The following is a 16,530-nucleotide window of genomic DNA, read 5'->3' as shown; positions in this document are numbered from 1 at the left end:
AGGATGAAAGAAAGAGCAAATGGGGAAAAAGGTTGAAAAATACAGGCTAGCAATTACAGTAAAAGCTTGGCTATCCAGCACACAAATAACAGTCACACTGGTTTGACTGGCATCCTATGGGGCTGGCTGCCATGGGGCCTGTTACCTGGCTGGGGCTGGCTGACCATCCAGTGCAGGTTACCTGGCTGGCTGTCCACCAGCAGCGGCTAGGAGCTGGCTGCTGGGCAGGGGCTTGTGGTTGTGGGGCTGGCTGTCCGTCTGGTGACACTGGCCTCACTCCAATATCCGGCACATTTGAATAAAGGAGCTTTTACTGTAATTGTATAGTGTAATAGTTTATAAATGAATAACCAACCATCCCTTATCTTCACATATGCAGTATTATAAATATTCCTTTAATGTTTTGAAAGATGGATGCTGTTGATTTTGCTGTTTAGGAAAGCTTTGGGAATGAATTATTCCTCCTGCTCCTATGCCACTTGATGCTGACTTCATAAAAACCTGTGTGCACCATCCAATATAGACCTGACAAAGTCATCTTGACACTTATATCTTCAAAATTCAAGATGGATAAAAAGAGAAGAATTCCGTTTACTGAAAAGGAACTGTTTATTTTATTCTCTAATTTTGACATATGTGTTATGTTCCTCTACATTTTTATTAGCACTTTTATTTCATTTTTACATATTAAGGCCTCAGTTTTAAATGGTCAGTTACAAAATACATACTAATGTGTATAAGCATATGCTTGCCTAATTTCTGTACAGTTATTACAATTTCATATGCAAATTGAAAAATTCTACTTGCAAATGACCAGCTGTTTGACCAATTGGCCATTTGTACACAAATAACAGATTTGGATGTGGGATGCTGTTAATTGCACAAGCAGTTTTGGCAAGCAAATGTACCTTAAATTTTTGGGAACTGGCCTTGTGACAAATTGGTGCTCAATTAAAAAGAAAACCTTATTAGTGTATCCTATTTTGGTGGGGTCTCCAATGTCAAGGATTTTTTCCAAACATAGAATAAGACATGATTAGAAAATAAATGTGATACTCTTACCTATATATAGCAATACAAACTTGGCATCATAAATAAAATCACTTTTTAGATGGCAAATGTTGCATGTTTGAAGGACCAAGAAGACTGAAATAAGAGATGGAAGTAAATTAGTGGGCAGCAAAGAAAAGAATTACAGAGGGAAGTGATAAACAAAGTGAGCTAATGGACAAAAGCATTCAAACTCCATCAGCCTTTTTATCTTATTGAAGTATGTTCAATGTAAAACCAACAGTTTTGTGTATAAAAATATTTAATTTCAAATTGTTATATGGTTCTGGAAAGGGGTCAGGTTGGGTTGCAAAGATGCAATTTTCAGACTCCTGCAAAAGCAGTTTTTTCAAAGTTTACTATGTGCAGACGGGGAATAATTCTGTGGTTCATGCTGGCCTACAGTGACAGCATGAACTTTGAAGCTGCCCAAGTAGTTCTATGGGGCCATTTATGCTTGGCAGCGGAGTCCAGAAAGTTGAGATGTTATCCAAAATGCATTCAGAAAACTCAGGTGGTATGCCAAAGCTGGGAGTGAAATTATTTTTACTACTCCTTCACAAAATGTAGTTTCTAATTTGCATTACTGAAGAAAGTGGTTCTGTGGTCCTGTGAACGACTTCTTTTATCAAGTATTTATGCCCAAGAAAAAGAGCCATTTTTAAATATCTTGACTTAAACCAAACCAAAAAAAAACAAAACTTTTATCTGCTCTGTTTCTATTGGTTCCTCTTAAATGTGAGGGTTTTGGTACAATAGTTCAGATAGAGGTGCTTGAAAATGTTTAATTTCCTATTTGTATATCCTTTGTATCTGTGAAACTATTGGAACTTATATGTTTGTAGCAGAGCTGAATTTGACATGGATTTCTTTCTTCCACTTGCCTTTAATAAATGATGCTATCCCTGCCCTAGGAAAGCATTCACAGGTTAACAGCTCTGTGTACTGCAGAACGAACTGTAGCAATGCATTTCTTTTAACTTTGCCACATAAATTGATCGATGGTGTTATAAATAGATGTTTACAATCTAGGAGATTCTTTTCCTGGTAAAACAATACAAGACTTTATCCTTTGTTCCTTGTACACCCCGGACTCAAGCTATTGAGAATTCCTGAAGTGCAAAGAATGCAAGATCATGCCTTCTAAGTGATAACTTTAAAGACTTTCACAGCCTTCTTAGGCAATTTACTCTGGTGTTTAACCACTGACCACTTAGTTGACACATCCTATACCAGTAGAAGGGATTTTTCCATTAGTATAGTTAATCCACTTCTCCAAATGTTGGTAAGAAGGTGAATGAACAATTTTTTTCCATCAGCTTAGCTGTGTCTACACTCTGCGATAGGTTGACCTATGTATGATGTAGTTAGGTCACTTTAACTTTGAAATGTAGACCAGGTCTGTGTTTAGTTGAGTAATTTTCCAGCCTCAGCATTTTGTTTTTTCTGTGATTAATACACTAGTACTAATATGGAGGAATGTAATTACTCATAATATTAAGATTGCCTAAAGTTGTAATTATGCGTTAGCTGTACATAGTCAGTTACATAATCTTGTATTTTTTCCTTTTACGTCCAGCGCTTAGCAGTACTAAATAGTAAAGCATGCTTTGCCCCATTTCAAGAATGCATTTAAGTGTGAGGTCAGATTCCAGTGAAGTCAGCCTTTTTCTGAATTGGAGTCTATATCACATACCGACTATTCAGCATAATGTTGTATTTTCATATTTCTATTTTTTTTTAAATTCTACTTTTTAAGAATCTACACTTATTTGCTTCCTTTAGCATTCAGATGCATAATATAGGGATTTTATTTCTTTTTTTGAAAGGATCCAAGTAAATGACCAAATTGTAGAAGTGGATGGAATCAGTCTGGTTGGTGTTACACAGAATTTTGCTGCAACGGTTCTCAGGAACACCAGAGGAAATGTCAGGTGAGTAACTATGTTTGAAGAAAAGCACACCAATGGTACTAAACATTTCAAATAATCTAGTTGCTTTCATTAGGAGTGTCAGTTTCTTGAGGTGGGAGCAATACAAGAAAATGGAAAGAGAGAGGGCTTCATGCCCTTTTAATTTGTGGCACCTCTGCTGGGACTCCCAGTAATGGTATTAATCTGCGGTGATGTGGCTACATGATAATTAAGTTTTGGACTGAAACTACAGATAGGGAGAGATCCCCTGTTGCTGTAATTTGGTAAAACTCTGTTTCTTTCAGAGGCTCTCACTTGTTCTTCACATAGGTCACTAAATAGGTCACCCTCTTGCCCCACTGTTGGAGTAGTCAGCAAGAAGAAACTGAGGGGTGCTGGCTCATCTGGGTTATATATAAGCTTTGCATAGGTGCCACTCCAGGGGCTCCCCAGCTGGTTAGTTGTTGGGGAAAACTTTCCAACAGCTGTGCATACATGCACACCTAACTCAAATAGATATGAGCAACACATCTCAAAGAATAACAGAACAGCGAGTAGCTGTTGTTTTTCTCAGGTTGGGAAGGATCAAGGTGTTAGACTACACACTTTATGAGGAGTAGTGTCTTATATTTTTCCACAACACTTAGTATAGTTGGATGCCTGGGAGTGGTATCACAATGAAGAATAATGATCTCATACATATTATAACTGTTATGGTGCTTGATGGGTTGCTCAAAAAGGCATTAGAGCTAAATAAAATATGCATGAAAAGGATATTAAAGTATGTGTACAATTTGCATTTTTATTTGAAGGAAAGTGTGCGGGTGTTTCTTTGGTGTTCAGTATGCCCTGGGGCAGATTTCCCACTTCCATGGAAAACAACAGGTTTAGTAGAAAGGAGAAAACACAAAGGTGTCCTCAAATAGCTTTCTCTGGGTACTTCTGTAATGGATTAAATTAGTATCTGACTTGCTGCCATACAGCCTTTTTTGTCATTAAAATAATGTTCTGAACTGATATTTCTTTGTTTTTTCACTCAGCTTGTGAAATGTAGTTCACATGCCATGCAGAAGGATCATTGGCTCCTTACTGGTTTCAAGTATCAGAGAGATGGTTGTGTCATAACTGGATAAAGAGAATTTTTAAAAATAGTGTCCTTATTTTGACGACAACATTACATAAGAATGTGTGAATGTACACGCGCATACGCACATACACTTGACTAACGCTTATGTCTTTAGCACCCTTCATACTAATACAGATATTTGCTGAGGGGAAAAGATAGGATAGGATTTGATACAACTGATTTTGCTTCATTTAAGAAAACTGTATGATCGTGCCCCTTCAGTTTCCTCAATTCTAAGTGTGTCCACTGATCTAAGGTCCATCTTGCAGGGAAGCCCAAAAATACATGAAATGTAATTGACTAGGTTACTCAGGATCAGGAGGATGAAAAGATTTGCCAAGGTGCATCACGCAGTCTGTGCCATAGACGTCTTATGCAAATATTAGGCCCTTGGCAAGTTATGTTGTTTTATGTTCTGTTTAAATCAGTGCAATGTGTTCTGCTTTTAAACCCTCAAAGCTAGAGACATTCTTGAAACCATCCCTTAACCTCGCTCTCAACTGAATGCTTTTTGAAGGTGAGTCTCAGGATACCAAAGGTTACTGCCAGCTTGAAAGTGTTGTTGCTCACGGAGTAGATTGGCTCAAGTATTGGCTTCTTAAAATTATTAAAAATAAAAGAGCATTTCATATTTTTCTGTCATTCTATTTCCTCTTACACATGCAGAAGCCATGTCTGCTGACTGTGTTGTCCAGAAAAACATTCTGTTTCATCAGAGAACTTGTCTCCTGTTTCAGCTGCTATGGTACTCCAATGAAGTTACAAAAGAGTCTGTCATCCCTCCTCTCTTTCAAGGACACACTTACATAGTGTACAACACATTTGCCACAGCCTTACAAGAGCTTATGAGGATCATCTAGGAGAGGATTCCTCTCTTTTGCACCTCTATTTGTGCCTGCCTGCTGTGGCAGGGCAGGAGGGATCATGATGGCATTTGAGCATCAGCACTACCTTACCAGCTCCTGCTAGTGACTCACATCATTGTGTGGGACAGAGGAGCAGGAAATGTTGGGAGCTGAGACCCCCTTGTAGGTAGAGCGAGTAGGTACCATTACTGAGTGCTATCTTCTGCTCTGATGTTATCAGGGATCACTAGTGTCTAATGCCCAGTACAGGCGATCTAGTATCCCCTCCTGTTCAAGAGGAAATGAGATGAGAAGCTTTGTACAATTGCCAATGGAAACTGATAGGCGAGAAAATATTGGGCTAGGACTCACGTGCTATCTGTTAAAGAACTCATAGTGAGCTCTGGCAGGAGAGATCACACACATGCTGTTCAATGGAACTAAAGTTCTGTTTTAATTACTGTATATGTTGCAGTGTCAATTTAATTAATTTTACATAATTGCTTTAATGAGCACTTTTTGGCTCTATGCTGTCCAAGCGACAGTATGTGAATTAACCAGACTAACCTCTAATGAGCACAACTTTCTTTTCCCGTTACAAATACAGCACATACTGTATGCCCACATTGTCTCTGGAATGCTGTGCATGCATAGTTCTGATGTATCTCCAACATTTCTTCCTCTTACATCCCACAGCATTTTACACTGCCATTTTTCAAGCAGTCTGGCAAAATGCATTTTAGTCTCTGCATCGGGGTTTATACTTGGGCAGTCATGTAGAAAGCCATTTATAAAGGGAGTGAAATTGAAACTATTTTCTTAATTCTCAACAATGATTTGATCACTGCTTCTTCAGAAAGCCAGCATAATGCTGGATTTTAATGATTTTTCCCCCTGTGATCCTTATAAGCATTTTTGAATAGTCATGACAATGGAGGTTAGTGACCTAGAATAGATTCTCAAAACAAAAAACAGTCAAGTAGCACTTTAAAGACTAGCAAAATGACTTATTAGGTGAGCTTTCGTGGGACAGACCCACTTCTTCAGACAAGTGGGTCTGTCCCACGAAAGCTCACCTAATAAACCATTTTGCTAGTCTTTAAAGTGCTACTTGACTGTTTTTTGTTTTGATAGTGTATAGACTAGCACGGCTTCCTCTTTGTTACTAGAATAGATTCTGTAATACTGCTTCCGGGAAAATGTAACCAGCCTTCTGTAACTGACATAGTAAAGAGGCTGTGAGAAGAAAGCCATGGCTTTTGTGCTTTAAACTGTTATATTTCAAGATAATACTCCACATTCAGCAAATTAATCACATAAAAACTTGAAGGAGCTGAGGGGTTTCTGTTATTTGAAATGTTATTCCAGGCGCCTGTGGCCTACGGCTTGGGAGCCACATGTGGCTCTTTAAGGACTTCTGGTTGGTTTCGATAGATGGTGAATGTCTAAAAGCTTAAAAATGAACGACTCATATCTAAATAGCAAACAATATGTGATCCAAAATATTGGATAACTCCCCCGACATCCTCCAGAGAGAGAAAAAGTTCAGGAGTGAAAGTCAGAAAGATGGTGGTACAAGCACACACGTAAAGTGTGAGGAAATAGAATACATAAAAAGTTTGTGAATGTCCTGCAATAAACATGTATCACATTTAAATCATTGTGTGTGCGCTGCTCTTAAAATAGGGGTTACAAAAGGTATGGTTTGACTTTATTTATTAAGGACAATCTCATATTCACATGCCTTGTGGCTCTTGAATTATTGAGTTTTTTACCAAATCAGAAAAAATGGCTTGTCTTGCAGTTTTGGTTGCTGACCCCCTATTCAGAAGAATTGCCATACCATAACAGAAGACTAACAGAGAGGTAGCCATTGCAGTCTGTACTCCAACAAAACGAAGCAGCAGAAATATAGCACTTTAAAGACTTACAAAATTATGTATTCGGTGAGGCGATTTCATCGGAAGGATCCATTTCTTCAGATGAATTGATCTGAAGAAGTGTATGTGTCCCACAAAAGCTCATCTTCGAATAAATCGTTTTGTTAGTCTTTAAAGTGCTACATTGCTGCTGCTTTGTTTTATAACAGAAGACTGTTAGTCCGACCAGTCTGGCATTCTACATCTGGAAGCTGCCTATATCCTTTACAGGAAGACCTTCACCAACTGTACGCTGTTACAGGGGTGCTGTAACAATTTATATGGTTGGAGTGGTGACAGCTGTTGAACCAAACTGTAAAATCTATATATGTCAGAAACCATTTCATGTTAGGGGGTGTAGCAGGCCCGCCAACACTCCTAGTTTCAGTGCCTTTGGTCTGCTATTCCTGTGAGGGAAAGGGAAGAGAGGGAATTGTTTTCTAATCCCAGCTGGCAGTTGTATGCTGAAATAAAGAATGAGGCTTGGGAGCCATTCTAAGAACAAATGTGCCGGATCAGTTCAGAGGTGCCTCTGACCCAGTGTCTTGTCTTCCATATGTAGCCAGTGCTAGGTGCTTCAGAGGGAGTGAGCAGAACATATTCCCTGGCAAGTGATCCCCTTTCATCCATTCCCAGCTTCTGCCAAACAAAAGCTAGGAAACCCATCCCAGCCCATCCTACCTAATAGCCATTGAGGGTCCCATCCTCCATGAACTTATCTAGTTCCTTTGGTAACCCTGTTATAGCCTTGGCCTTCAGAACATCATCTGGCAGAGTTCCATAGGTTGACTCTGTATGGTATGAAGAAACACTTCCTTTTGTTTGTTTTAAACCTGCTTCCTATTAATTTCATTTGGTGACCCTAGTTCTTATGTTAGGAGACGTAAACAATACTTCCTTATTTACTTTCTCCACAGTAGTTTTGAATTTATAAACCTCATTCTTATGCCGCTTACCCTTGGTCATCTCTTTTCCAAGCTGAAAAGTCTCAGTATTGATGGCTTTTCCTCATATGGAAACCATTCCATACCCCTCATCTTTTTTGTTACCCTTTTTCTGAACCTTTTCCAATTCCAAAAAATATTTTTAGATATGGGGTGACCAGAGTTGTACTCAGTATTCCAGGTATGGATGTACTGTGGATATATATAGTGTAGGAGTTCTCAAACTTGATTGCACTGCATTCCCCTTTTGACAACAAAAATTCCTTCATGACCCCAGAAAGGGAGACCAAAGCCTGATCCCACCTAAGTCCCACTGCCCTGTGGGGGAGGCCAGCCCAAAGCCTGGGCATGCAGGGGGGCAAAGATGAAGCATAAGGACCTCAGTACCAGGAAAGGGTTTGCAATCTGAGCCCTGCCACCCAGGGCTGAAGCCCTCAGGCTTTGGCTTTGGAATTTGGAGGTGCAGCTTAGGCTTTAGACTTGGGCCCCAACAAGTCTAAGTCAGTCCTAGTGACTTCATTCAAAGCGGGTCATGACGTTTTAGCGTCTTGACCCCCCAGTTTGAAAACTGCTGATATAATGGCATTATGATATATTAGCTGTGTCTACACGTGCACGCTACTTCAAAGTGGGGGCACTAACTTCAAAATAGCGCCCGTCGCGGCTACACGCGTCGGGCGCTATTTCAAAGTTAACTTTGACGTTAGGCGGCGAGACGTCGAAGTCGCTAACCCCATGAGGGGATCGGAATAGCGCCCTACTTCGACGTTCAACGTCGAAGTAGGGACCGTGTAGACAATCCGTGTCCCGCAACGTCGAAATTGCCGGGTCCTCCATGGCGGCCATCAGCTGGGGGGTTGAGAGATGCTCTCTCTCCAGCCCCTGTGGGGCTCTATGGTCACCATGGGCAGCAGCCCTTAGCCCAGGGCTTCTGGCTGCTGCTGCTGCAGTTGGGGATCCATGCTGCAGGCACAGGGTCTGCAACCAGTTGTCGGCTCTGTGGATCTTGTGTTGTTTAGTGCAACTGTGTCTGGGAGGGGCCCTTTAAGGGAGTGGCTTGCTGTTGAGTCCGCCCTGTGACCCTGTCTGCAGCTGTGCCTCTCACCCTTATTTCGATGTGTGCTACTTTGGCATGTAGACGTACCCTCGCAGCACCTATTTCGATGTGGTGCCGCGCAACGTCGAAGTTGAACATCGACGTTGCCAGCCCTGGAGGACGTGTAGACGTTATTCATCGAAATAGCCTATTTCGATGTTGCTACATCGAAATAAGCTATTTCGATGTTGGCTTCACGTGTAGACGTAGCCATTTTGTCTTATTATCTATCTCTTTCCTAATGATTTCCAACGTTCTATTAGTTTTTTTGAATGATGCTGCACATTTAATTGATTTTTTTTCAGAGAAATATTTACAGTGACTCCAAGATCTGTTTTTTGAGCACTGACCGCTAATTCAGATTGTATTCATTTTACATGTCTAGTTGGGATTATGTTTTCCAGAGTGCATTACTTTGCATTTTTCAGCATTGAATTTCATCTTCCATTTTGTTGCTCGGTTGTGTGAGATCCTTCTGTAACTATTCACAGTCTGCTTTGGACTTACCTATTTGAGTAGATTTGTATCATCTGCAGATTTTGATCCTCACTGTTTACTTCTTTTTCCAGATCATTTATAAATATGTGAAATACTGCTGGTACTAGTATAGGTCCCAGCAAACACCATTTACCTTGCTCCATGCTGAAAACTGCCATTTATTTCTGCTCTTTGTTTCCTAACTTTTAACTAGTTATTGACCTATGGGAGGACCTTCCCTTTTTTTTCGCATGACAGCTTATTTTACTTACAAATCTTTGGTGAGGAACCTTGTGAAATTTGTTCTGAAAATCTAAGCACACTATATCTGCAGCCACCCCTTGTCCACATGCTCATTGACCCCCTCAAACCATTCTCATAGATTGTTGAGGCATTTCCCTTTACAAAAAACATGCTGACTTTTCATCTAGAAATCATGTTCATGTGTATGTTCAACAATTCTGTTCTTTACTATAGTTCAACCAGTTTGTCCAGTACTGAGACCAGGCTTACCAGTATGTAATTGCCAGGATCACCTCTGCTGCCTTTTTAAAAAAAAATTGGAGTCACATTAGATATCCTGTATTCATTCAACTTTAATGTGGCATGCCTAACTACAAATGTTATTTCAGCTCAAATAAATGTCAAGTCCTCTTTAATCTTGCTGACCTGTTTAGTTCACTAATATCATGCATTAGTGAATTCCACTGTTTGATTTTACTGTGCAGGAATTCTTTTTAAAAATTACTTCTTGCCTTTCAGTTGCACTGAGTGTCACTCTTCTCTTGCCTTTCTGGGGATGAAATGAAGGGCACTGTCAGACTAATAGCATTTGGTATAGTGGAAGGCCAGCTCTTTTATAATTAAGATTGAGCAACATTCCTGTTTAAAACATGGACTCTGCTAAGTACTGTAAAATATGCAGTTACTCAGCTTAACTTGGGGCACAGGATTCATGTAGGATCAAGATTTAGGGGCATTTTTCTGAAGGGTCCCTGAAATACAACCCCACAGGGAAAACCCCATCTATTTTAAAGTGTGTGAGTATCCAACTTTTTTGTGCACAGGTAGAAACAAGGCAGGGCAGAGATCCTTGCAGTAGGATCTCAGACATTTCAGGGTTACTCCAGAGAATTTGTCTCACCTATTAGCCCTTTGGGAGAAAGCAAATGACATAATTATTTGAAGAAGTTTTGTTCTCTAGTTAGGCATGTGCCTGCCATTTCTACGTCTTATACACCACACTAATTACATTGTGTGCGCATGGAGAGGCTAAGGGAATGGAAAGCCAGCTGTAGCTCACAGGACTTTCATTTCTCCAGGGGACTGTTTAGAGCCATCAATCTTGAACACAGCACAAGAACTGCAAATTCACATCTAGCTCTGGTAAGATGTCCTCTGTCAAAGGATTTTCTTTATGTTGCAAGAATATTATCTGACTACAGCAGAATATTCAGAAGATGCTTCAACTGTGTTTGAAATGACAGTAAATTAGTCATGCAAATGCTTGCTGGAAGGGGAGCGTGACTGGGATGAGAGAGGTGAAGATGGGAGGAAGGGATTTGGGGCTGTCATGAGGGGAGGGATGATCATGGAGAGGAAGTGAATGGGGAAGGATAGGTAGGAAAGTGCTGAGGGGTCAGATGAGGGGGACAGAGTGGTTACAAAGAGTGGGAGGGAAGGGACGACATTGGAGTGTGTCATAGGGGGACTGATGGAGGCTAGGGACAGAGGCACCTGTCAGTTCCATATATCCTTTCCATGTTTGTCTGGATCAGCAGGAAGGATTTGCCTGTGTTAGAGGCTCTGAGTCTGTTTCCCTACCTTGATTTGTGTCAGGTTTTGCAGGAGTCCAACTCTTCAAGGGGGCTCTGACCCTTCCATCAAACTGGCATTGTTCACAAACTTGAGCGCCAAGTTTGGGGCAGAGTGTTACAAACCGGAGCACAAACTCCAAATTGTCTGTGTGTTTTATAATTAGATTTCAGCAAGGTTATGTCAAATCTGAACTCTTCAAGCACTATAATAACTTTAATATGGAGTTACATACAGTCCTCTTGAGTAGTCCAGTCTATCTTGGCACTCCAGCAAGCCTGCCTTTGTGGTAGTTGGTCCCTTATACCAAAAATCGCTACACTTTTCAGATTACTCCCAGTCTCAAAAGACCAGTCGCTTAACCTCATTCCAATTTGGTACCTCAGATTTCTCGCCATAGACAAGGCTTGTAGGCAATCCTTCAATAAATTAACTAAAGATTTATTAACTAGGAAAAAGAAGGAGTAGTTAACTGAAGGATTAAAGTAGGTAAACACACACGCAAGTTACAGTCTGAAGTTTCAAGAAGTAATAGACACTTGTTTACTATGCAAGCTGTGTGTGTTCTCTTTAGGGTTAACCTAAGCTAATCAGTTTGGGGATCCTATGCTTATGCTGAGAAATAGGACCTTCTCCAAACTCCAACCAGTACACTGATACAGTTCCTGTGGAATTTTTATTCCTTTCCCACAAAGCTCAAGATCTGATGAGACAAGGTTTATGTTCATCCCCATTTCATGGGTGCAGGGGAAGCACAATCAAGGAAGTCTTTTATCCACTGGTGCTCTATAATGGTTCATCTGGTGTCTATAGGGCTTCTTTTGTTGTGCAAGAGATGACACCCCTTTTGGAGTAAACTGGTATTTCACACTTGGCGATGCTTTTTTTCTGACTCTGGGATTTTCCAGTTTCATAACAAAGCAGACACTTAGCTGTTACCTTATGACGTGGGATATAGGTATTGTAAGTAAGATTAATGGATGCAGCAACTCACAAGCTTTTCATAAAGACCAAGAACTTAGCACATTCCTATAAACTTAATATGCAATTAAACAACGCATAACACACAGATGAGTTGTCACCTGGTCTGCCAGCATCACACCTCCACCTGTGTCCTCCCTATAGGAATCAAGGTGTGACAGAGTTAGTGTTTTGAGGACATCTGAGTTCCTCACCCTGCCTCCTATGTGTATGTCAGGATCTGGGGAAACTCTGGGAAATCCCTGTCCCTCTGGGTGTGAAGTTTAGAACAGGTATACTGACAGTATGCAACAAGAACACACTGCTGAGACGGATGTGGGGCACTGGAAGTAGGCATTCTTGATGCACATCACAGGTTCTCTGGTACTGTGAGAGGGTATGGGAACACCAGCAGACAGAAATAGAGCAGTTCATATGTTTCACTGCTATTGTTTTACAATCGATGCATCTCCATAGGTTGTTTATGTTTAGCTGTGAACGTAGGCTGGGGAAAGAAAGGGGACTCAAACCTAGAGTTCCTACTTTCAGATGCATATGTAACCATGGTTGGCTACCTACCACCCTTAGAACTGTGGAATGGTGATCAGCTACATACTATGCATTCAGACAACAATAGTATTAACGTTATGGTGAAATACTAAAGAGTATGACAGGAATGGTTTGTGCTTAAGAAATTGCTTCTCTTAAGCTATGCATTTCCCAGGCCTAAACTACAAGCTGCTGCTTCTGTATTTTTGCATAGCTGACCCACCACTCAGGTCCCATGCTAGTGACCACACTCCTTAAATGAGAGTAACTAATCTAAGTAATTAATATCAAGTTTATCTTATCTTACTTGACTTTCTCATAGTCCTATTTAAAAATCTGGCCTGCAGGTTGTATCTTGCCTACCCTGCTACTGAACAAGGATTTTTAACTCCCCCATATTTTCTGTCTCCCTATGTCCAAAGATAGAGTCAAATATTTATTATATTACTGTCTCCAGACCGCTTTATTTTAACAACTCCTTCTATGAAAATGTCATGTCTAGTCATTGAGTAAGATGGGTCATTTTTAATATCAAAGACTGTTATTGCCAGGCATTTGACAGACACAATGCTGTTTGTGCTCTTATGGCGCTTTGTGAGTATCAGAAATAATTGCAAAACCAAGGTACCCACATATGAAAATGACTCAGATGTTTAGTACATAGCAATAAACTGTAGTAATATTTCATATTGCTTCTGTTTTATTATATTGTATAGCAATATAAATATAACTTCTGTTTTTAATAAGAGAATTGTCATTATCGTGAAATCTCAAAGAAGCTTAAATGGCTAAACTTTGATTTATCCTACTTCCAAAGTCAAGGCTAACATGAAAACAGCTCCTTAAAGATATTGTGGCACACAATTTTTACATTTCTCTTCTATTTAATAACACTTTTGACCCTTTAAACTAACTTGTCAGTTTTAAAATACATGTCTAATTCTAGTGAACCAGTGATGGAAAATATGTAATTAGTCAATTATATTTAAGTGTGCGCATTATGCTTCAGTGACTAATTTTCTGGGCAGTCATTCACAACCTTCTGCCTCTTTTCATATTTAAACGCTTCTGGTTATGAATTTTTCTATCCTTATTTAGAACTGGATTAGGTTTGTATATCTAATTACGTGTTTTATAATCTCTCCCCATGGAAGCATTTGTTAGTAATCAGAGCACTGACATCACAAACATGATTTCATGTATATTAGAGAGTGAGATATTTATTCTCTTTCTGTGACCTTTTTTGTTTTACCAGTTAAGAAAAGTTTTATTTTATTGCATTTAAGTAGCTATTTTATAATTGGAAATACACACCTCCTAGAAGTGGAAGGGACCTTTGGAGGTCATCTAGTCCAGTCCCCTGCTCTCTTAGCAAGACCAAGCACCATCCCTGACATCTATTTGCACCTATCCCTCAATGATCTATTTGTACCTATCCTAAAAGACAAGTTCTGCGACGTGCTTAGTGCTGCCATAGCGCAAATACCTGCTCGCGAACAACTGTACATTTTGGGTGACTTCAATGAAAGAGTTGGAGCCGATCGTGACTCATGGCCTTCCTGCTTAGGCCACTTCGGTGTGGGAAAAATGCATGAAAACGGACAGCGTCTTCTCGAACTTTGCACGTACCACAGTCTGTGCATCACAAACACATTTTTCCAAACCAAGCCACAGCACAGAGTGTCATGGAGACACCCATGCTCAAAACACTGGCATCAACTAGACGTGATCATCACTAGACGTGATAACCTCAAAAACGTCCTTCTGACATGCAGCTATCATAGTGCCAACTGCGATATAGATCACTCGCTAGTTTGCTTCAAACTCAAGGTGAGACTCAAGAAGCTGTACCACTCTAAACCAACTGGAAGGCCCCGCATTGATGCCAGAAAGACAGCAAACTCAGAGAGAACCGAAAAGTTCAGAGAGACCTTCAAGGAAAATCTGTGCAGCAATCCTGGGGGCGCCGATGTGACATCCAGATGGCAGCATCTGAGGGACACAATTTGCAACACGGCCGTGTCGGTGTTTGGAAGAAGAGCTAGAAACACAAATGATTGGTTCAAAGCTAACTTCGATGAGATGATTCCAGCCATCGAAAAGAAGCGTGCTGCACTCCTGTAGTACAAATGCTCACCGAGCCAGAGTACCCTGCAAGCGCTCAGCGCAGCCAGAAAAACAGTGCAGCAGACAGCCAGGCGCTGTGCCAACAACTACTGGCTCGAGCTATGCAGCAGCATCCAGGCCAGTGCTGACTCTGGTAATCTCAGGGAAACGTACAAGGGCATCAGGAAGGCATTAGGACCCACACAGAACAAGATGATACCTCTGAAATCCAAATCTGGTGAAGTCATCACTGACAAAGCCAAACAAATGGAGCTCTGGGTCGAGCACTACTCCGAGCTATACTCACGCGAGAACATTGTGGTTGATACAGCCCTCAATGCCGTCGAGCTCCTAACAGTAATGGACGAACTGGATCAAGAACCAACTGTGGATGAACTGAAGAAAGCCATCGACAGCATTGCAGTAGGAAGGGCCCCAGGCCAGGATGGTATACCACCAGAGGTAACCAAGTGTGCCACGGACACCCTCCTGGAACTCCTACATGAGCTACTGTGCCTGTGCTGGAGAGAGGGAGAGGTTCCACAGGATATGCGCGATGCTAACATTGTAACCTTGTATAAGAACAAAGGAGACGGAAGTGACTGCAACAATTACCGTGGAATCTCCCTCCTAAGCATCACTGGTAAACTGTTCACTCACGTCATCCTCAGCAGACTCCAGAAGATTCCTGAGAGGGTGTATCCCGAATCACAGTGTGGATTCCGCACAGAGAGATCTACCATTGACGTGGTCTTCTCTCTCAGGCAGCTGCAGGAGAAATGCAGGGAGCAGCGGAAGCCACTCTATATTGCCTTCATCGACCTGACCAAGGCCTTCGACTTGATCAGCAGGGATGTACTGTTCAAACTGCTCCACAAGATAGGCTGTCCACCACGGTTACTCAAGAGCCGTGTCTACACGTGCACGCTACTTCGAAGTAGCGGCACTAACTTTGAAATAGCGCCCGTCACGGCTACACACGTTGGGCGCTATTTCGAAGTTAACTTTGACGTTAGGCGGCGAGACGTCGAAGTCGCTATCCTCATCAGGAGATGGGGATAGCGCCCTACTTCGACGTTCAACGTCGAAGTAGGGACCGTGTGGTCATTGCGCGTCCCGCAACTTCGAAATAGCGGGGTCTGCCATGGCGGCCATCAGCTGAGGGGTTGAGAGACGCTCTCTCTCCAGCCCCTGCGGGGCTCTATGGTCACTGTGGGCAGCAGCCCTTAGCCCAGGGCTTCTGGCTGCTGCTGCTGCAGCTGGGGATCCATGCTGCAGGCACAGGGTCTGCAACCAGTTGTCGGCTCTGTGGATCTTGTGTTGTTTAGTGCAACTGTGTCTGGGAGGGGCCCTTTAAGGGAGCGGCTTGCTGTTGAGTCCGCCCTGTGACCCTGTCTGCAGCTGTTCCTGGCACCCTTATTTCGATGTGTGCTACTTTGGCGTGTAGACGTTCCCTCGCAGTGCCTATTTCGATGTGGTGCTGCGCAACGTCGAAGTTGAACATCGATGTTGCCAGCCCTGGAGGACGTGTAGACATTTTTCATCGAAATAGCCTATTTCGATGTTGCTACATCAACGACGGAGCATCCTTGTTTGATGCCGCTCCTGATGCTGAAAACATACGATAATGTGCCGTCATATTGAATGGTTCCTCTCATGTCTTCGTGGAAAGATTGGATCATCTTGGCTACGTCTACACGTGAAGCCTACATCGAAATAAGCTACTTCGA

The 16,530-nt window shown here is 41.6% G+C and overlaps 1 protein-coding gene across 4 annotated transcripts in view; it reads left to right on the top strand.

Annotated features, from left to right (window-relative positions):
* The window catches only part of PPP1R9A (protein phosphatase 1 regulatory subunit 9A), a 245,320-nt gene that overhangs the window by 146,368 nt on the left and 82,422 nt on the right, over window positions 1–16,530 (top strand). For all 4 annotated transcript variants that reach the window (XM_074984713.1, XM_074984711.1, XM_074984714.1 and 1 more), the window contains exon 5: window positions 2,880–2,984. In XM_074984713.1, coding sequence (XP_074840814.1) covers window positions 2,880–2,984 — 105 coding nt within the window. The remainder of the gene's footprint in view (window positions 1–2,879; window positions 2,985–16,530) is intronic.

This window comes from Carettochelys insculpta, chromosome 2, assembly GCF_033958435.1.
Source record: "Carettochelys insculpta isolate YL-2023 chromosome 2, ASM3395843v1, whole genome shotgun sequence".
NCBI lineage: Eukaryota > Metazoa > Chordata > Testudines > Carettochelyidae > Carettochelys > Carettochelys insculpta.
This window is presented reverse-complemented; position numbering and strand designations above follow the sequence as displayed.